Raw genomic sequence first — 22,517 nt, 5'->3', positions numbered from 1 at the left:
GCTCTTAAAATCAATCCCTGTCTAAATGGCTATTCAAAAATTGAAATTTCTTTTTAAAACCATGATAAACCCGTCAAGCATGCCACCTTACATTTATCTTGTTTTACTACATGAAGTCTTGAGTTACATGTCAACAACATCTTTCAGAACATCACCTGCCATGGTGGCCTTATTGTTGAGAATCTCTAATCAACTTGTGTTCGTTTCATAAAGAAGTGGTAAGTTTCTAGTCAATTAAAAAAACTGATATTGTAATTCAGTGCGTTTGCAACATGTTTTATTTCAGTTAATTCACATAGCGAACACTGATAATTACCAATGCAAAAAGTAGGTGTTTGATACAGAAATAGATGCACCAATTTTGTACACATGCCTTTAAAAGAAGTACACTTTTATGTCAGCACCACACTGTTTTCACAACAAAAGTTAATTTAAGAGCATGTGAGTCACCTAAGTTGCTCTTAATTTACCAGTTTCCCCCATTTCTTGCTTGTTTATCAAATAACTGGTTTCAGATCTAAGATGACAGTAGCAATATTAAATCACTTGTGACCTGACTACACATGCTAACAGTCAAACTGATTTCTAGTCACACGTACCTGCTTTCTCTTCCCACCCTGACCCCAACATATAAGAACTTAAGATTTATGATGAAGTACCACATTAGAGAAAGTTACTGACCCATTTTGCTACAGGTGTTAGAAGATGAAATGTAGACTCCATAACATTTCCAGTACTGTAGATACGATAATAGGCTTTTAAAGCCTTAAGTTACAGGAGATAAAAACAACGTGGTCTTCGCATATAAGAAATTGGTGGCTAAACATATTCTGTGATGGGAACGAGAGACTGTTAGTATCTTAGTGTTACAAGTATCTTAAAACACTTCTTAGCGCTACTCACTTTCTTAGATACTTCAAACATTTGCATTCATTACTGTTCAGTCATATGTAGACAAGCATAATAATAGACTTATACCTTCTACATGCTCATTTTTTGTCTAAACCCAGTCAGAATGGCCAGTAAGTGAACTTTGTTGCTTCTGAAGTACACAAAGCTTTTGAGAATAACTACTACTTGCAAAATAAATTCATCGTACAAGAAAAGTCTGCTAAAGTACAATGGAACCTGGAGTAGCAGCGTTGCTTTTCAGAGTTTCTATATTTAAAATATTGTGTTCGGTCAACTTCTGTTCAGGTATTCTTGAACATGGAAACTCAGAACTACTTAATCTTGTTCCCTGTGTAAAATGGGCAATGACTTCTGCTGCTGCACATTTACACAGCTAGTCGGTGCTGAAGACTGGAAAAAAAATGCTGCCATTGAAGATGAGTATCTCCAGTATTGAACTCTCAAACAATATCAAAGATTCAAATGGGAGTAATTGAATACATTGCATCACCAAAGGCAATTTTATTGAGAAAGGTTTACCTAGCCTGTCTTTACTGATTTGATATTCTTGAGATACCAAGACAACCAATGATTCATAAATACAAAAGTAAAATTTTGGTGGGCTAGAAAAAACAAATAGTTCGGGTGTACCTTTTTTACTGTTTTAAGGTACAAGAACAATTAAAATTTTGAAGAGCCCTATTGTCAATTAAAAATGCAGGTAGAGCACTGACACCTCAAAATAATACATTTCTTGGTTTGTCTGTCTTAGCCAAAAAGAAATAATCACAGGCCTACAGAGAACAGAGCTGACAACATGGTGTTTCATCAAATAGCAGGCATCAACTACAAAGTTAATGCCAAAGCATAGTCATACCTGCATCTTTCCCAAGCTACCTTATTTCAATTGTTATCCAAGACATCTGTCTCCTTCTATTCAGCAAAGCAGAGCTGCTAAATGGTGCAGAGATGTAAGTATTCAAACCTTTTCTTAACAATGCTTTGTTTTGTCTCAACCTGGAAATAATGTCTGATGTAACCACAAGGGAAGTAGAATAAGCAACAAAGCCTTGGCAATTATGGAGATCTTCCATGCCATTATGGAATATATAAAATTAATATAATCAGCTATTACTGTATCTCTCAAAAAAAAAAAAAGTTAGATAATACTTATCTGGAAGTCTACAACAACTTCTTGTTCAGCTTTGTATAAAAGTAACTCCTTGAGGCAGGTCTTCAAAATGGAGAAAAAAAAAATTACAAAATCTCAAAAAAAACCTTCAAGACTTCTACTACTGGCTTCAAGACTGGGCTTTAAATTTTACTGATTTTAGTTCCTTATTCCTGTATCTGAAGGAATATCTATGTTCCAGAACATAGTGCCATTTCCAGCTATTAGCTACCATTTCTACTACCGAAGTTAGCATGTGTATCATCCAGTAATAATGGGACTGACAGCTCATCATATTGTGCTATTTGGGCATATTCAACTGTGAAATAATACCCTTATTTCCATGGTACAATAATCTCATGTTCTCTGTGTAATAAAAATGGAAGTGAGAACATCCAAATAACAAATGATTTACACACATTATTCTAGGCTCATTTCCTAATTCTTTGCAATCTATAACTCTGACTAAAGCGTACTTCTGGTACTTCTTCATTCTGGAGGTAGCTTTGTTTTTTGCTTTTCAGACAAATAAGAAAAGCTGTATGTAAAAGTACAAAAGTCAACAGTAAAACCATTTTGAAGCAATGGTGAACAGGTCTGGCAGATCTTAACTTTGAAAGTAACAAATTCAGTCTTTACGTGCCCAAATCAAGATGTGCAAGTTGTTCAAAAGCTTTAACATTTAAGGTAGATAATTTTTTGTTGTATTCAGTACAAGAAACAAATCCTTTTTTTGTTTTCTTTTTTAATCTTTGTTAAGTACTTAACTAGATGAGGAAAGAAAACCTGCTACTGAAGTAATAATTTACACAGGTAATGCAGGAAGTCAAATTTGACTGTTACATTTTTCTTTTCTATCGGTTAGGAACTTCCCTGAGAGATGAATTCCAGCTACGCTTAAGTTCTGTTAGTGCTGCCACACTTAAGTGTACTGTTGATACTTTTTCCTCATGTATTCTTACATATCTCAGAGTCTAATTTGATCTCCTTCTCCATTTTCTATGTTTCAGTACAGTGAGTTCAGTTACACATTTTTATTTTTTTTTAATCTATGTATTGTGCCCGTTTTTCTTTATCAAATTCCCTTGCGATCTTTAAGGCAGTGCTGTTGAGGGAAACTGACTGCATATTACAAATAATACTAACAATCACTCCTCTAGGTGGTGCCACTAGTGCAGTGTCTATGGCTTTGGAGTCCAGATCTTCAGGAAGAATCAGGAGGACGCTACTTGCCCCCACTGCACCACCTGTATGAGATGCATAGTGTCTCTGCTGTCTGCAAAATCCATATTGTTGCTTTTTCTCTACTACAGCCCAAGCCATTGCATATTTACCATCCCTGTCCCATGACACTTCAGTTTTTGGCACTGGGGTCCACATCATTGCGACTGTGTCTGGTTTGAGGTACCCAGGAAGAAGTTTGCCACCACTGTTTTTAAATTGTCCAACTTGGTAACTGTACAACATGGCATTTCCAAATTTCAGAAGGTCACCTACTGATGACAGAAAGCCTCCACCAGCCCATTTGTAGGAGTTGTCCACATACGGTGCGTTTACCAGACGTCCTTTTTTGTTGTAAACGTAACACCTAGAATTCAAGAAAACTCGTCATCTCAGATACTATGTAATACAACCTTAAAAGGGCATACTGAGCATGTATTAACTTTCTCTCATGAAACTTTGTCTTTAAAACATTTTCCTTAAGTGTATTTCATTTGTAGGAAAATTAACAAAAAAATCAGATGGGAAAAACAAAAATTAAGCTTAGAAGCTTAGTTTCAATGTAAGTACTAATCCTTCTACTTCTTGTTAGGGTACGCTAAGAGTGAAAGCAATATACAAGAGACAGGATAGAAAGCTGTAGATCAGCCAGCACAGGACTTCTCTCAAATCTCTGTATTAGGTTTAAAGTGTTTCAAGGAAGAGGAATCCTATTATTACACTGTGATTATCACACACAAAACTGAAACTTCAGCAAGTTTTATATGGACTGTTCTGAAGCAGTAGTTTCCATTTGTGATTGATTTCTCCCCTCACCCAATTACAGTTACTATATAAACTGAACATTCAGAAACATTTTTGCAAAACCTTTCATTAAAATGCAAATTCGAAAATTACCAACTATAAATGCAGAATGAACAGCGAAATAGGAGTACAGAACCTCTGAAAATTTGCAAGCAAAATTAATAAGCAAAATAATCCAAGCATCTTAGAATACAGCAGTAAAACTATCCCTAAAAGATTACCAACTGCTGTTGCATATTTAAAGTGTCGCTTTTACAACAGTTAACAACACTTAAATGTAAGTACTATAAACCTTGTAATACAACATGTTCATAACCACTCCTACTTCATAAGAGCACTTTAAAATCCAAGCTTCTATGAAGTTTGAACCTCATTTTGATTTTTTTTTGTCTATAACCTGCTTTTGTGACTGTTAGAAACTTCCTCCAGCACCAAAATTTAACAAATCAGTTGAGTCAACAAATCACAGTGGCTCAGTAAAATAAGGCTCAAGACAGATGAGAAACTCAATCCTTATTACTCCATTTTCATTTATTTACACTTTTCTGCTTAATTGTAACCAAACTAAATGCAAACTTCCAAGTCACCTCTGCCAGTTTCCTGCCCTATATATACCCTTATAATAGGAAAAACTTATTTCCCATAACATAATTTCACATTAATTGCAGAACCAATACCATAACGCAGAAATAAAATCAGTTAGTTACATGCCTACCTTTGAAATAACGAGCCACTTCTTTAAAGGCCCAACCAAAAAGAAATTGCACGTTCTTAATTCAGTTTGCTCAAAGATAGAAAGAACAATGATCACTGTAAGAAGAGCAGAGTAAAAATTCATCCTTGTTTACCTTGCTCTGTTATATATCATTGCTTCATTGTCATCTAGTACAGTTGACAGCATATCCAAGTCACGAAACATTTTTAGCATATAATCTGTAAATTTTTGTCCCGAAACTCTCTCCACAACAGCACTTAAGAGGGTGAAGCCATATGTTGAATACAAGAACTGACTACCTTAAAGAAAAAGGGAAAAAAGTTTAGTTTCATGGTGCTTATGTTTTATACCATAGGCATCCCATTTAAGTAATCACATGTGCAAATAAAGCTATGTATAGCAATAAACAATCAATTTAAAGACCCCACCCCCAATTTTAATTGCATGTAAAGCACTTGGTTATGATACTGGGTCCTAGAAACCGCTGTGTGGCAGCAGACAGACGCTTGCTAAGTGCAGGTAGCTCTGAGAACAGCACTAAATGTTTTCCAGGATTCTGCATGTACCACCAGGTTTCATGCTGAGATATAAAGACTGACATTTAACATTCTTTACATGCAATTTGCCATATTAGTTCTAACAATGATACCTGTATTTGGAGAGATGAAACCATGAAATTACTTAAGAGATACTGACCTACCTACCTTGTTAGCATCTGCACCATAAAGACAGAAAGACAACACTATACTCAGTCAAGGTTTTCCAAGGCCTTACTCACTTTTATCACTATAAAAGTTCTAGGTTTCTAGTTCTAGAATATCCTGGAATATTATATAAACAGTAATGTGTATTATTTTAGATGATGTATCCTGTTTTTAATCTAAACTGGTGATAACACCTTTTATCAAACATCTATATATCAAGCAACAGTTTTCATCAAAGTGTCCAGAGTCAAGACAGATCCCTTACCTGATATGATTCCTAGAACCCCCAAGATGGTACGTGTTAGCTTCTCAGCCTTCCAATCCCTCGCCCCATAAATACACATTATTAACTGTTTATCAGCAATGGGTATCATTTGCCTATTAACCTAACTCATTTAGAACTCACACCTGAAACTCTTCCGAGTCCTCTCTACAATTGAATTATATAATTCCAGTAATAACAAACCTTGGTAGGTCTATGACTTCATGGTATTTCAATATAATTATTTAGCTCTGATCTGTTGCCTCAATAATGTTGCTTTTGATTCTTATCTAGAAGGTCTCCAGAACATGAACACGGCAAGCTGGTGGCTGCTTACAAAATACTTTGTAGATATAAAGTTGTTAGAATATACTTTGAAATTGTATTTTCATAGCACTTAACTGCATTACTCAGAGCTCCTAAGAGTTTTATTTCTACCTGAGGTCCCACCTTTGCACCATCTTGGTCTCTTTGTATTATCTTTTACTTTTTAGGACTAACCTACATCCTTTTTTGAACCTGCTTGCTACTGCAGTTACACCATTAGAAACATAACCATATAAGCATAATTTTTTAAGTCAGCATATTGTTTAAGATACCTCTACAAGATAGATATCCAAATTGAACTAGTGAAGTCCTGGTCAGTTCAGTCATCAAAAAACTTGTTGGTAGAAGGACAATAAGATGACTATACAGTTTGTACAGATCAGCCCAAATATTTCTCCACTGAGCTTTTATCAGGGCACAGGAAAAAAAATAACCAGTGTTTTTGTGTGTTTTGATTTAGTTCTACTTCTTGGACCCTACTAGCCTCACTGCATATAAAACAATTTGAAACAAACAAACAAACAAACAAAACATCACCAGAAAAGTATATTTTGGTCTAAAGGAGTAGTAACTCACCTGGTTTGAAGAATAAAGGATCATTTTTAAATATTTTCAGTGATTCGATCACACTTTCAAATTTTTCCTTCAAATAATACTCTTCTTGCTCAAATTCCTTGTCTCTCTTGCCAGGTTTTGAATTTCGGCTTTTTACTTCACCTTCATGTTCTTTCTTTGGTTTGACAGAATCAGTTTTTTCAATGCCTTTACCATCCTTCTCTTTTTGTTCTTTATCCTGATTGGGTTTTGTTAGTTTCAATGCTCTGTTTGCCTTTTCCTTTTCTTCCTTTACTTTTGCAATATCTTTTTCATAGTGACGAATCCCACTCAGGTGTGAAACTAACAGTCTTGTAGTAATAGTGACCTAGGTAGAATGAACAACATGAGCTCCGTGATTAAACACACAATGCAAACTGATTCACTAGAAAGTAAAACTTGACATGAGGAAGGGACAGAGACATAACAGCTTTTAAGCATCATGTATTAAAAGGAGTTAAAATAAATAAATAAATATATGCACACCACACACTATAGAACTGAAGATCCAAATTTCCAGCGTTTCTTTTTCAAGCAACAAATATCAGTACTTGTCTATATGATTTCTGATGTTTTAGAGGAAGAGATAATACAGCACTTGTACACATATGGCTGTGCAATCACAGGAACAAAATCCAAACAAGTGTTAACAATAAACAACTACGTACCTTTTCACCCTCGTAGACCTTTTCTGGAAATTCAGGGACGTATTTCTGCACTGGAGCATCTAGGTCCAGTTTCCCCTCTTCCCACAATTTAGCAATGGCCATCATGGTAAGACACTTGCTAATACTAGCAATTCGCATGATCGTCTCTGGCTTACATAAAACACGATTCTCCACATCAGCATAACCCAAACCTTTAAGACATAAAGACATAAACTTTTAATACATAAAAACAGTGGTAAATATTTTTACACAGAGACATGCTGAATTATTTTCAAATTACTAGATTTACTGGCTCCTCAAAATATGTTTCTTCTAGCTCAACTGAGAAATGAAGCATTAGAAGCATGCTCCTGCTTCAATTAAATGAATAACAGTATTTAGTAGGATAGGTTAATCAGAGCCCATGGTATTAACCAGCATCAACCCAAATTAATGATTAAGCACATAAAACAAACTTAACCCTAAACAAGACTGAAGATTAAGCCAAAATTTTTACTCCTGAGGTCAAATATTTAATGTAGAAAAACTAAAGACAACAAAATATGGATTGTAAAATAATTCTCCAACAGTCCTACATACTCTTTTATTTCTCTAACTAAAGATTAAAAACAACTAAAAGGTCTTATTTTATCAATATAGAAATTAAGAAATTACTCAAAAACCTTGCAACAATTACATAAGCTGTAAAGATTCACAAAACAGTCTGTTTCACCACCTTCTAGCCTGACTTCAATGAAAAGACAACTTCAGAATCCCCATATCAGTGTTCTCCCTATATAACCAATATGAGTCTGGTGGCACTAACTGGAATTAATGAAGCATTATCAGACCCCCAAAGTAGTCTTCATTTTGAGCTGGGTTTGAAGAAAACATGCAAGTGATGTTTCAGCAGAAAAAGCTATGAAGTACAGTGATGATACACTTGCAGGTTTCAGTACAAGCACATTTGTAAAACCTGCAAGCAATGCATTGTCTGGCTATATAACACAATAGTCTAATAGTAAACTACTCGGCAATAAAACTTGCCAAAATACAAGAAATAAAACCAATTATATCAGTTGCCTAAGACATTTTCTTTCTTTCCTTTTATGCGAAATTACTACTTGAGCTTTTGCATTGTGTCTGTGAATGTAAATGCCATACTGCTAAGGAAAACACCTTCTGAAACTCAAATCATTCTCACCAATTTAGCAAGAAAACAGGTTTGATACCAGTCACAACATACGTTTGACTTATACCCGATCCTGTTTTTCCTCCCATGAAGCAGGGAGGAGGAAAACAAAATGAGCTAGAAACCTACTAAAGCAATGTTATCCACATCCCAGCTGCCTTTCTCAAGGCAGTGCCTTTTTCTGTATCCACACACAGCACTGTACAGAAACCTCCGTCATGGCTTATACTTCCCCATGTAGTTGCCTTGCTATGGGAGGGATATGGCAGTCAGGGTGATAAACCACAACCCAGGCACAAGTTCCCTCAAGCACCTTCCTGAATGTCAAGGAAGAGATTCCACAGGAGTCTTAGAAAAACCTCTGCTTTCATTACACGTAAGCTGAGACAAGAAAAAGCTATCGTGATTGAGTTTGTAGTACAATTGTCTTTATCAGGCCACATTACAACAGGCACCAGAAATTCTGCTACTCGCTTCTGTCACAATAAGAGAAATGGAGAACAATAATCAGCTTTACACTTATAAAAATATTAATTAAAACGCTGTCAGAATAAAGTTAAAAACTTACAGATATTTTTTTTTCAAATTCTTCACCACCTTCATGAAATACATTTGTATCTACTACCATTAACTTATTTGTCCAAAAAAGAAAAAAAATACAACAGATTATGAAAATATTTCTAAAAACACTGTATTTTTTATAATGAATATCAAATATCTACGATGAGCAAAACTGCAGACTATTTAAAACTAACCTGTATAACCAGAACAATCACTTGCAAATTCTGAAAGGATGACAGTTGTTAAACCTCAGTACCTTCCTAGTACTATCTACACCTCAGCCAAGAAATAGGAGAGAGATCACCAACTGCAAGTCATTATTACTTTGACTATCAAATAAGTTCCTAGGAAGAAGCCAGGTTTTTAACCTCCCATCACACTTCCAGTGGACTACTCTACAGGTGTATACCTAGCGTATGTGTACAGTCAAAGACAGATCTGACAAATTAATGAAAGAAACATTCTTAAACATAACCACTGATATACACTAGCATACTCGTGAAGTTGGTATGTTACTGACTCCTAGATGTTAACAGCGTTTACCAAGGAAAGTACCACTTCATGCTCCCTAGGCACCTGTCGCTGACCACTTCCCTGAGACAAGACATCAAGTGGATGAAATCCTGGCCTGGATGGTGTGTCTGAACTGGTCATCATTTCCTGGGAACAGACACAACCGGTAGTCCCACATACTGACCTTCTGACCAGACTTCCTTGCCATCTACAGAGACTCCAACCAGTATACCTGGGATTCCTGCTTCATCCTGTCAAAAAAGAAAAAAAAAGAGTGAAAACAAAGAATCTCTACAGTTTTTAAACACCTCCCAAGCTCTAAAGATGCACAAGCATCTACTATTACAAATATGATTGCATATTGTTGCAACATTACAATTTAAATTCTATTTAGTACTAGACGGTCCGAACAGGTATAAGCTGCTTTCACAAAACAAAGACTTCAATTCAGCAGCTCTGAAAAATACGTTTATTAGCGTAATAACAACTTAATGAAAATAACTTACTTCATAATTTAATGAACTTAACGAGCAGGATGCACAAAACTCAGACGACAGTCCACAGGCAGGCCATGCCCAGCACCACCTCCTGGGTGCACGCAGTCCTTCCAGGGGCTGCGGTTCCCTCCTCAGCAGGGCAGCTCCTCCAGAGCGCCCCCTCCGCAGCCCCCACGGCCCCCTCGGCTTCTCGCTCCCCTCAGGAACCGCTCTCTGGCGCCCGGCCCCGCGGCGGCCATCTTACCGCCCCTGCCCCTCCTCCGCCCGTCCTGCACGACCCCCAGCACCTTGATCCTCCGCAGCAGGTCTCGGCTCCTCTCGATGGCCGCGCCGAAGCCCCGAGGGGACGACGCCGGCATCGCCTCCTCCTCCTCCTGCCCGCCGCCGGCCTCGCACCCCGCCGGCACCTTCACCCCTAGCGCCAACCCCAGCGCCAGCCCCCAGCCCCAGGGCCGTCCCCCGGCGCCGCCGCCCCCTCGCCCGGCCGCCGCCAGCCGCCCGGGGGCCGCCGCCCGCCGCAGGGCCCGCGCCAGCCCGTACATGGCGGCGCCTCCCCGCCCCGGCCCGCCCCGGCGCAGGCGGCTCCAGCCGCTCCCGAGCGCTCGCTCGGCCGCGCTCCGAACGCGTCGAGCCCCGGCGGGGCCGCCGCGCCCGCCCTGCCCCTCAGGGCCGCTCCCCAGCCCGGCCCCGCCGCCGGACTAGGGCAGGAAAGCGGGCGGAGAAAGGGCGGGAGGAGGGCGGCCCCGCTGCCCGCCTCAGGGAGCTGCGGGGAGCCGCCAGGTCCCCCTCAGCCTCTTGGCCAGGCTGGGCAGACCAGGGGCCCTCGGCCCCTCCTCACAGGACGTAACGCCGAGATAAAACGTTTGCTAGATGGGCGATTTAATCTAAATTAATAAGAAATTACCAACAAACGTAGACTTTCCAAATGCCAGGTTTAGAATCAAGTTTCAGTCTACGACAGTGCTAACAGCATTGAGAGCTGGGTTTTCGATGTAGTTGCTCAAAGACTAGAGAGACATGCCAAGTGTCCTCCAAATTACACTTTTAAAGTATTTCAGACAAGTTTCCTCTAAACTTGTTCCATACTGCTTGCCAATAAACTTTTAATAGCTGTCTTTCTAATGATCTGAATGTTGTCTTAATAGCAAATTGGACCAAATGGTGACCAAATCATATTATTTATTACTCACGAAAGCAGGAGGATTTTCAGTGTATCAGCAGCTTGTGATTGATATATTGTACATATCAGCTAGATGCAAGCCCCGTCCAATAACCAGGCCTCTTATGAGTTTTGCCAAGTGGATGAGTCTGCAGATTTGGGATCCTCAGAGGAGCCCTTCATTAGCAATTAAGGGGAGTTTAAATGCCTAGTGCAAAGGCAAATCCATAACCACTCAACAGTGTTTGTGGAATTGTTAGTCCACATCTCTAACCAAGTTATCAAAACATCTTTGTTAGCATGAAGATACTCAGTCATATACCTTCCTATACAACAGTGCTGTGAAATTACTAATTACAGCAGATGATGTTAGGTTCCCTCCTTCAATTAACATTTCAGTCTTTTTTTTTAAATCACTTATTACTGCTCTTTACAATAGTAGACTACCCAGACCAAGAGTCAAATGCAATAGGGAAGGAGTGAGGGACTGATTTATACAATATAGTCCCAAATTCCCATGATGTTATACGATATTGTCCATGATGTGTAGAAAATCCTTAGGCTGATACTGAAAGTAGCTGGGCCCCTGACATACTTCGGAAAATGCAGAGGTGTACAAACAGCTGAGAAATGATCGGAGTGATGATCAGAGTGACCTTTGGTTTCAGCTGTTCAAAGTGAGTCCTTTTAAGAGAATGCCTTTAACTAGACTGTTATAAGACCTTAAACCTTGCAAATACAAACTAGATTGACCAGGATTACCATTACATAGCAATGCAGAAAAGTCCTTGTGCTGCAAACCCAGCATCCAGTTTAGTGGATTGTGCATTGCTTTGCCATTTCTCTCGTGGAGCTTTTCTGGAGTATCAAGACAATAAAAGACACATATACCTGTTACAGGATTGTTGAACATCAGCTAACAATCTTTAATAGGACCACTCCCTGAATGTTATAAATGTTGACAACAAATAAAAATGCTTATAAATGGAAAAAAAAAAAACAAAAAAAAAAAAGGAGTTGTAAGCAAAAGTGGGTAACCTGTCCTAGAACTCTGCATACGTTATGCTATAAGAAATTTCTGAGATGCTAACCTAAGGCATATGATATCCTTCTTCACGTCTGCTGATCTCAAAAAAACGCAGAATGCTGCAAGAAGTCAGGCTAAATAGCTTTCATGTATGAAGTCAAATGTACACCAGATAATCCACACTTCACTGCAGGCATTTATTCTCATTACTGTTTCTCAGTAAAATGCAGTTGTTTATCATGGTACAAATTCATACTCAAATGGTCCAAGATGCTGTATTTGCTTTCTAGTAAATCATTTTTGCTGCACCCAGCAAAAATGTCCCAGATAGCATTTTGCAGCAGGATGATTCTCTTAATTCTTAATTAACCTGCTTAGCAGGAAAACTTTGACACCACACTTTTGAATATGCCTAAGCCAGAAATAGATCTTGTCATTATTCTGATTGCTTTAGTGCAGTTTTGCATTAAATCCAGAAGCACAAGATGGCCTGCCCTTATCTGTTGTATCTTGGTAACGTTCTAAGGTGTTGACAAGTCTCTACACTCACTAATAGCAATAGAAATTTTTCATTAATCTCCTGAGATTTTAAGTTTTGTAAAGACTTAAACTATTAACTTCTAGATCTAAAAATACTGAATCACATGGAAAATAGCAGGCAAAACCTAAAATTGTCAAAAAATTAATCTGCATTTGTGTCCGATAAAATGAAGAAAAACAGGAAAGCAGCAATTAAATAAGTCATCTATATACACGTACAGAGATATAGGTGAAGTTGATGTTGATGGAAGATACAAAGTCAAGGGATAATGATTCCCTTGATCATATAATGTTTCTAAAGATGATTTTAAAAAAATCTAACTCTGTAAAGATGACAAATAAGAGGAACATTAGGTATAGACAGAAATCAAGCTCTGATTTCTCTCTTTTTCAGAAGCATTTTCATTTATTTGAGAACCAAGACAATTTTTATTTCCCTCTGTTTTGACGCATTCATACAGCAGATGGCAGTAAGAAACTTTATTAGTTTAACCACCTAGCAAAAGGGACAGTTCCACTAGTTGGATCTCTCGTGGTTGTCATGGTCTTAAAGAACAGAGTTGCTCTTATAGAGTCCTCACCCATTTACATTATTTGCTTGCTCTTGGTCAGTAAGCAGTTCTCGGGATATTATTTGTTTACAAAGTAAGGTAACAACTGCCTGATTACAGTACATGTACCATTACCTTAACACGAAAACAGTTAGACCCAGCCAAAAACCAGGCATCTCTTCCTGAACACATATGTAAATAGGTGTGTACTTACAGTTTGATGCTAAGATTAAAAGTCTTCTCTGAGCTTTTTTTTTTTTTTATTCAACTAAGATCATGAGTTGGTGAATTCTCCAACAACTTAGCCCACAAACATTAATCAGGAACAAATCTTGAAACATTCAAAAGATGTCTGAAGCAAGAGAAAAAATAGCATTAAAAACATGGGGTTTTTAGACACAGAGACCAATGTGCTTATCTTCAGCTGTGTTTGAACTATGATTCAGACATTTATCTTTATTCCTTGAGGAGTTCAGTTAGTAGCACTGATCATGCTATCATCAGACCAGCAGCACAGCTCTGCCGTACCCAATGTCCCCATCACAAACAAACAAAGCAGCAGCAGTGGTGGTCCCCAAGCCCAACCAGGAGCCCGGTGACTGGTCCTGCCTTCTAAGCAGCACTCATACACCTGGACTTATACACAGTACTACAGGTTGGCCACTGCTTTTTGTTGTTGTTTGCCTTTTACACACACCATAAAAGAAATGTAACTCTCCTTAATGTACTCAATTTTTCTGTGCGCTGAGGATGTGTCACTTGGGAATTATTTACTTTCAATAAAATAGAAAATGAAAGTTTTATAGTGCCACATTGCTACTTCCTTTGTTTTATGAGTTGCATGCAGTCTGACAGAGATCCTAGAAACAGGATGGAGCCTGGGAAATACTTCGCATGTCAGGGAAAGGAATGCTGAAAAGGCTGTGCTGGAATTACAGACCATCCAAAGGGCACACACATTTCTTTTTCTTTCTTCTTAGCAGAAACATTAGTTTTGAAGCTCCAGTTTCTCAGGGGTGATTTCCTCATACTTGCAATTCAAAGCCTGCTTTAAACCTCTTGGGACTCAGAGGAAAAAAAATTGTCATCAGCTGAAAATAAGCAATGAAGGAACATTTGGGAAAAATATCAGTGTAAAAAAAACAATGACAACAGCAACAACAACAACAAAAAACAACACAAGAAACCACATAGAATTGTTTCCTGTTTTTCCTGAAGTTCTCCTCCAGAGAGGAATAAACAATTTCATCCCTGAGAATGACTTCACATTTATCATTAAAAATTCAGTTGCTGTGTATAATCTTTTAACCCTCTCCAGCTTCTCTCTCCACTCTATGGGTAGACATACAATATACCATGGAAAACATTGTCTTTCATGACCACTGTCCACATGAATGCAATGGGTACCAGACAGCATCACTGCCTTCAACTTTTCCAGACATACCTTTTCAAACTGAAATAGGTTGCTTAAAAAAAAAAACAAACAAAAAAAAAAAAAACAAAAAAACACCCACAGAAGGTGTAAAACACCTGAAGAATTAAGCATATTAACCCTAAAGTATGATTCTGATTCTCAAAATGCCCAAATAAACAATTATAAAGTACATGCACTTAGGAAAGCTTTCCAGCTTGCTCTAAAAGGATCTCCTCACAATTGGGTAATAAGTACTTCTTCTCCACTCCTCCACAAAATAAAAACCTCAATAAAATGAACAAGTCCCAGACAACTATGCATGAAGAAGCGTGGCAGTGAGAACTGTGACTGCCTTACATTGCCTGACTTACTGGGGAGAGCAGCTGACCATTCAGTCATGCTCAAGTGCCATGGTCGAGTGCCACCTCCACAGCACGTATCTACAAGTAAGGAAGAACAGGCACAATTCCTTTGTCAAACAGAGCAACAGGAGGAAAAAATGTTTCCAGATCTACATGAATTGTCATACACATCCCTGTATGAACAACACAGTCCTGACTTGCATTTACTATCTTTATCTGTCCTTCTAGACGGAAGAGTTGATTTTTCTCAGTATCTGTTCTAGCAATTTTTCCAAACCCTCCCTTATTTGAAGATACAGCATGTATTTTTACCTGTAAAAAGCAAATGCTTCTCTGCAGTTCACAAAAAACACTCATCTAGCTATATGTGCATGCTGGCTTCTATCCCATTTTCCACACATTCACTGCTATGACTATCAATTTTTGTGTGGTTTCACCTACCTGTGCTGCAATTACACCTTCATTTTGCTCTTTGCTCTGCAGACATCTCCTGTGCCACTAAAAACACTCTTCGTGAGAACTGAGCACAGATAACTCAAACTGCATAGGCTAGTCAAAAACAGGAAAAAGACTCTTATCAAATTAGTAACATCTAAGATATTTGGGTGGAGGCATTTGGCACTGGCCTTGCATATTCTTACGGGAACAAGTCCATGCATACCATACAGACTCCATTCTTTTACTTCATATCATTGTTCCCAAGCTGAGACATGTTTTGAAAGAGCTTCTCTGTAGATCTGTAAATGCACAATTATTAAATGCTACACAGATCAGTGAGAAGGTATTTTATTCTACTCCTTTTTAAACATGTAAGATAACTGTACATCAAGTCAATTGATTTTGCACAGATTTGTGCTGCATCAGGATCACTGCAAAAACTCAAGTAGGTATTTTTGTACCTCCTTCTGCATGCAGAGCTATGCAAAACAGCTAAGACCATTTTAGAAACTTCACTATTGAGGGAAGACAACTACCTGGGATGACTGACTTCTGCAGTAAGCACCAAGTGGGGGATAGTTTGTCCCTCCTGCCACTTGGAAAAACTGATCAACTGCTTGAGTTGGAAATACTATAATTTATTTTCTTTGACCTTGAACTAAATCAGAACATGCCATCAGCACAGAACAGTTCCCTGTTTTAGGTGCTATATATACTATCTGGCATACGGCAGTGTATGCCATGTACACCTGCACACACACATACTTAACTTACAGTTATACTTCAAAGTGTGATTAACAATAAAAAAAGAACAGTTTTACTACCTGTACCCTCATTTTAATGTCTGCCACTCAGCTGGATTTGTTTCATGCCATTGTCTCTGGCAACAATAATCTTGTAGTGGGAAGGTTTCATGATATTGATGAAAGCATCAGAAGAGGATCAAGCTTAGTACTGAGGCTGAAGGGGAAGCTGTGCTCTACTTAATAACATTTTTTTCCAAGTGGTGTAATGAGATCTAACAAGCTTCTACATGACTTGGTGCCTGTCAAGTTTAAACAACAGGTGTGAGTAAAAAACATTTCATATATGGATAGCTGGTGTTTTTGTAAATTCTCAAACAGGAAAACAAAACAGAAACTAAGGGAAATCCCCACTTCATTTGAGAAATATATTAGTAACTGAAACAAAGGGACATACTTAAGTTTTGCTATTGAACTGAAGTACAGAGAGTAATTCTTTCATTATTGCCTCAAAGGCAAAACAGACACGGGGAAAAGAGGAACTGGGACAACAAATGTCAGAGCTTACTGGGTTTACTGTATTTCAAATAGGGATTCTGAAACCTTTCACTTTTAATACAGCATCTGGGTGTCCTACTGAGACCAGCATAAACTGCTACATGCTTAGCACCTTTGAGCATCAGTCTCTTTCTGTAGAAACTGAAATACAGAATTGCAATCCTAGCTGGGGACAGCTGTTTATTTTTTATACCTACACACTAAATGGTCACAGCAGCTAATGACCCAGCAGTTTTGACTCTAGAGAGAACTTCCTAGTGTGCAATGACTCTGTAAAGCTCAATCCTACAAGAGTGAGACTTTGCTCTAATGGAACTGTTTGATTAAGGGTTAGTCAAATGGGTAGGCCTTAGTTGTATATATACGCCATGTATGTGTATGGTCACAGTTGTATATGCACTTGTCTGGTTTGGTAAAAGGAACTTCTTTGGAACAACTGAGCTAAAATGGCACAATCCCCTGTATCACATAATCAAGCTAGGTTGGAAGAGACCTCCAAGATCACCAAGTCCAGCCTCTGACCTAACACTAACCAGTCCTCCACTAAACCATATCACTGAGCTCTACACCTAAACATCTTTTAAAGACCTCCAGGGATGGTGACGCCACCACTTCCCTGGGCAGCCCGTTCCAATGTCTAAACAAGCCTTTCGGTAAAGAAGTTCTTCCTAACATCTAACCTGAACCTCCCCTGGTGCAACTTTAGCCCATTCCCCCTCGTCCTGTCACCAGGCACGTGCGAGAACAGGCCAACCCCCACCTCGCTACAGCCTCCTTTGAGGTACCTGTAGAGAGCGATAAGGTCGCCCCTGAGCCTCCTTTTCTCCAGGCTGAACAAGCCCAGCTCCCTCAGCCGCTCCTCGTAGGACTTGTTCTCCAGCCCCCCCACCAGCTTCGTCGCCCTTCTCTGGACCTGCTCAAGCACCTCGATGTCCTTCTTGTAGCGAGGGGCCCAAAACTGAACACAGTACTCGAGGTGCGGCCTCACCAGAGCCGAGTACAGGGGGACGATCGCTTCCCTAGCCCTGCTGGTCACACTGCTTCCTATACAAGCCAGGATGCCGTTGGCCTTCTTGGCCACCTGAGCACACTGCTGGCTCATATTCAGCCGACTATCAACCATCACTCCCAGGTTCTTCTCCGCCAGGCAGCTTTCCAACCACTCATCTCCCAGCCTGTAGCTCTGCTTGGGGTTATTGCGCCCCAGGTGCGGGACCTGGCACTTGGCCTTGTTGAACTTCATGCAGTTGACCTCAGCCCATCGGTGCAGCCTATCCAGATCCTCCTGCAGAGCTTTCCTACCCTCGAGCAGATCGACACACGCACCTAGCTTGGTGTCATCTGTGAACTTACTGAGGGTGCACTCAATGCCCTCATCCAGATCATCGATGAAGATGTTAAAGAGGACCAGCCCCAGCACCGAGCCCTGGGGGACGCCACTAGTGACTGGCCTCCAACTGGATTTGACTCCATTCACCGCGACTCTTTGGGCCCAGCTATCCAGCCAGTTTCTAACCCAATGAAGCGTGTGCCAGTCCAAGCCACAAGCAGCCAGTTTCTTTAGGAGAATGGTGTGGGAAACAGTGTCAAAAGCCTTACTGAAGTCAAGGTAGACCACATCCACAGAGTGATTGTACAAACTATCTGCACTCAATTTACACTTGGATTTTACAGTTTCTCCTTATTTCAATCCAAATCGTTAATAGCAAATAATTGACAAAAATAATGGATTCAGAATAAACCCTTCCAATTGATCCTTTTGCTAGCTGTGGAATTTCTAATGTCTGCAATAGTAAAACTGATAGAGAAGCAGAGGGAGGACTCAGTAACTTAATTGCTCAAAATAGCAACATTTGCTCCTACTCCTCCAGATCCAAAGACATACAGGCCTGTGTGCTTTTTATTGTTAACCTACAACAATAACAGTTAGTTTCAGGGCAGAGCACCTCCCATGGATTAACAACCCATTTGGGTCCCCTAGGCTGTATCTTGTACCTACAAACCTTTCCATTAATTCATTAATCTCCAGGAAATGCTCCACACTCAGACACGTCTGTGTGCAAGTAATAAAAGCACACACACACACACATTTGCTAAATGCTGAAAAGCAGCAACTAAGGACAGCTTTTTTTTTTTCCCCCGAGGCGTCACTATTTCCTTGTTAAGATGACTGATAATGAAGTCCTAACTTACAGAAACTTAACCTAGATTTTGCTGATGTAGCAGGAATCACTGTCAGAAAAGATTTTGTACTTACTTGTATGGGAAGAGTTCCTACATATTGTGCTTTAAAACCAGAGGAGTAACAAAGAATGTAACATTCTCATGCCACCTTCCTCTATGTCAGGGGAATGCGGTGCTATTGGAACAGGACAAGGCACAACTACATGGCAGCACTTGGATGGGAGGATTCACTCTTCCATAAATCAGCTTCGTGCTGTCCACCTTCCTGACTGGCCTTTGGCCCCCTGTGCACAATTCTGTCTTATCATTCCCCTTTTATCTGCTTTCTTGCCTAGTTCATTTTCTAGTTTTTTTTTTTTTGTTGTTGTTGTTGGTTTTTTTTTGTAGATATCCTGCATAAATTACATCATCCCTTTATCCTATTTTATACTGTGCATGTGTACAATACTTTCCTTTTTACAATAAACAATCACAGAATCCTGTATTTTGGAAAAGACCCTTAAGATCATGAAGTCTGCTCAATCTTTTTAAAGGAGATGCTGTTTAACTTGTATGTAGCCATCCCTGAAACCATCCAAGAGAGGGAAAAAAAACAGTACTGAGGTGCCCTGAAAGGCCAAAATATTCATATCCAAAAAACTATGTGATGTGCCTTCAGTTCATCACACTGCGAGTCAAGAAATAACAACTGTAAATAAAGCATTTTCTGTGCATCTAAGATTTCTGTCTGCCTCTGTCTCACATGGTTTCTGCTCTCATATAAACTAACTGGGATATCTAGTCGCTCACTGAGTTCCCCTCATTATTAGAGGTACCCTGCATTTATTCAATTAAAAAAAAAAAAGCAACAGTTTTCTCTACATCTCAGACTTGCCAGTTTGTAAACTATGGAGGTTTGCAACTGAAGCCAAGAAACTTAAACAAACTTGTCTGGATTTTTCCATACCATAGTCTTGGAAAGCACACAACCCACCATGAAGAAAGAACGTTACACAGCTTTCCTCCGCTAAAAGGAACTATTCCTGTATACTTTAAATATATATTTAAAACACTATTTTTTTCAACAACTTTGCCCCTTTTGCTGTAATTCCCACATAATCTTTCACTTATGCTCATTTTATTATTAAACAAGCCAGAAATATGGAAAAAAATAAGCACTTAAAAAAAGTATTTTCCCAAGGGCTGATCCAGGTAGAATTTTTTTCCCCCTTTTTTCCTTTTTTCTTTTAACTTCATAGCTGGCTAATTACTTTCTCATTTTGCTGTCACTAGTGAGATATTGCAGCAGTCATAAGACAGCCTAGCAAAACATATTCCAAGAACACTAACAGTATAGTGAAGTTTGCCAATTTAATCCCGATTTTAAACACCATCAGTGATGGCAGAAATCTGTCAGTATGCACAATTGCACAATACCTTTTACAGACTCAGATTTCTCAGTCAGGTGCTAGAGCTCTGACAGACAGAGCTCTATAGGTGCAGGCTACTGTTTTAACTTCACTTTTTAAAGACAAGGGCTTAGATGTCACTCTTACCTCTGTCTCTCCTCCTGTTTAACAACTCACATTTTTGTGAAAGTAAGGAACCATTAAATAAGTTAGAAACAGAATGCCTGTGAGCGTCATGGTGGAAGGAAAGGCACACCCTACAGCAGGCCTTGCTTTTTCCTACATATCAAAGAAATCCCAAGAGGGAAGCCAAGAGAACTCAAATGCATCAGTATCTGCAAAAAAAAAAAAAAACAACTTCACTGCATGTTTAAAATCAACCACAAGACATGAAACTGCAAGAAGGCAGGTTCTGCCAGTTTCAGTGCTCTCAGTACTGCTTATTTAATTGGAAGAAAACTCACAAAACAACCAAGACAATTACAGAGCATGGCTGCACAACAATGGTAGATTTCAGTCTCTCAAATATGTTTCCGCATTGAAGAAAAGGGCGAGTAACACGCCAAATCAAGACACGCACACTGGGGAGTGCTGAATGAGGCAGGGTTTTGCCATTTAAACAATTTTTGGAGTTAACATTTCTAACAAAGTACCTTCAAGAGAAATTCCTATTTGTTTGGCATAGTTAAATCAAGAACCTGACTTATGTATTTTACAAGCCAGCACTTACTAGTTTCACGAGTTCTGTCTGATCAGACATTGCAGGCAAACAATCCACAATGGCTAGTGGCTTATGAGGTATGGTGGAAACAGATTTTTCATATTCCAGCAAATACATCTATGTATCCATTTATGTGTCTGTTGGTAGTCAGCCAAAAACACCACTCAGGGTGATTCACCTTCATATTCCCTCAGCTCTCCTTGGAAACAGAGCGCTTTTATTCGCTTGTTACAATGGTTTATTGCCATTACCTACAACAATATGCTTTGGGGAAGTCTATTCTAGAAACATTTTTTTAGATTAATTTCTATCTCCTTGTTTGCACATTCTTGCCCTTTTAATGGGACATGATCTCACTAAGACATTAAAACCACAGCCTCCCCCCACCCTTGCACACAGTAGGAGGTGATTTCAGGCTTCCTAAACCACAGAACAGTTTGTGGTCTCCTAGAAAGCAAACAATTTTAAGCAGCAGTCTGACCTTACTCAGGCACATGGTTTAGGTCCCACGCATGGACCATAGGACCAGACCATAAAAGCAATCCAGTGGAGCAGGCAGTACACTTTGCTCTGGAAGACTCATGGCCAAGAGCCATGAACTCCTCTGATCAGCTCTCAGCTCTACCTAGCATAGCACTTCCCACTGCAAACAGCCCTGCTGTGCCACAAGACTGGAACTCTTGAAGCCCAGTTATCTGACACCTTATCTTTGTACTACGGAACAAGAAAGATTAGTTTAACTTACCTCTGCATATCTTATATTTGGAGCTTTACACTGTCAGCCTCCAGTAAAAGCTTAAGATACTGATAGGGCTTTGGAACACGTATTTTGCTTTCCAAAATCACTTACATGAGAATGTGAAGCCACAGATCTCCTTTCCATTCAGGATGACTTGGTAGCAGCTAATGAATCATGCAGAGGTGTGCCAAGTTGCAAAGTTCTCCCTTTCATAACACAATCAAAACAAAAACTAAGGCCAAAGAGACTCAGATCAGTAGATCCTCCCTTTCTGACTCCCTTTTAACCTGACACCATCATGTAATACTTCATCCTTTCACCACTACACAAGCTCCTGAGAAAGTCACCTGGTTTCAGTTGCTTGCTAAGGAGATTCTTTGATGATCTGGAGAGCTACCTCTACCTGCCTCTTACCAAGCTCCTTGCTGCTAGAAGGATGGACAGCATCAGCTTTCAGCAACACACTACAGGAAAAGAAGGGATGAGAATTATTTCTGAAGTTTCTCATTGACATACCTTGTAATTCAAATAAAAATGCCTAGACATGCTGAAATCAGCAACCAGTAGAAACAAGTTAAGTGAAAGGATCTCTCA

General features: G+C 39.3%; 1 protein-coding gene across 6 annotated transcripts; it reads right to left on the bottom strand.

Moving 5' to 3' along the window:
* Positions 1-260: 260 nt before the first annotated feature.
* Positions 261-22,375, bottom strand: LACTB (lactamase beta). Of its 6 annotated transcripts, none has more exons than XM_072043224.1 (8): positions 15,594-22,375; positions 15,162-15,230; positions 10,387-14,467; positions 9,787-9,853; positions 7,358-7,548; positions 6,672-7,017; positions 4,936-5,101; positions 261-3,650 (listed from the first exon to the last, which is right to left on the bottom strand). In XM_072043224.1, the coding sequence occupies exons 3-8, from the start codon at positions 10,639-10,641 to the stop codon at positions 3,107-3,109; spliced, it is 1,569 nt and encodes a 522-aa protein (XP_071899325.1). In that variant the 5' UTR covers positions 10,642-14,467; positions 15,162-15,230; positions 15,594-22,375; the 3' UTR covers positions 261-3,106. The 6 variants fall into 6 exon arrangements, with proteins under 6 accessions (XP_071899325.1, XP_071899327.1, XP_071899324.1 ...); XM_072043226.1 differs by having other exon boundaries at positions 10,387-14,441; XM_072043223.1 differs by having other exon boundaries at positions 15,162-22,375.
* Positions 22,376-22,517: the final 142 nt, after the last annotated feature.

Source organism: Anas platyrhynchos, chromosome 11 (assembly GCF_047663525.1).
Source record: "Anas platyrhynchos isolate ZD024472 breed Pekin duck chromosome 11, IASCAAS_PekinDuck_T2T, whole genome shotgun sequence".
Lineage (NCBI taxonomy): Eukaryota > Metazoa > Chordata > Aves > Anseriformes > Anatidae > Anas > Anas platyrhynchos.
Note: the sequence above shows the minus strand (reverse complement) of the source record. Positions and strands in the feature narration are given on the sequence as shown.

What these genes read in the sequence shown, in the direction of transcription:
- LACTB (XM_021277803.4), bottom strand. Translation starts at nt 10,641, where the DNA reads ATGTACGGGCTGGCGCGGGCCCTGCGGCGGGCGGCGGCCCCCGGGCGG. An exon ending in AGGTCTACGAGGGTGAAAAG is followed by an intron (nt 7,018 to 7,357) that starts GTACGTAGTTGT and finishes CATTCTACCTAG; the next exon opens with GTCACTATTACTACAAGACT. An exon ending in TCCTTTATTCTTCAAACCAG is followed by an intron (nt 5,102 to 6,671) that starts GTGAGTTACTAC and finishes TTTTTCTTTAAG; the next exon opens with GTAGTCAGTTCTTGTATTCA.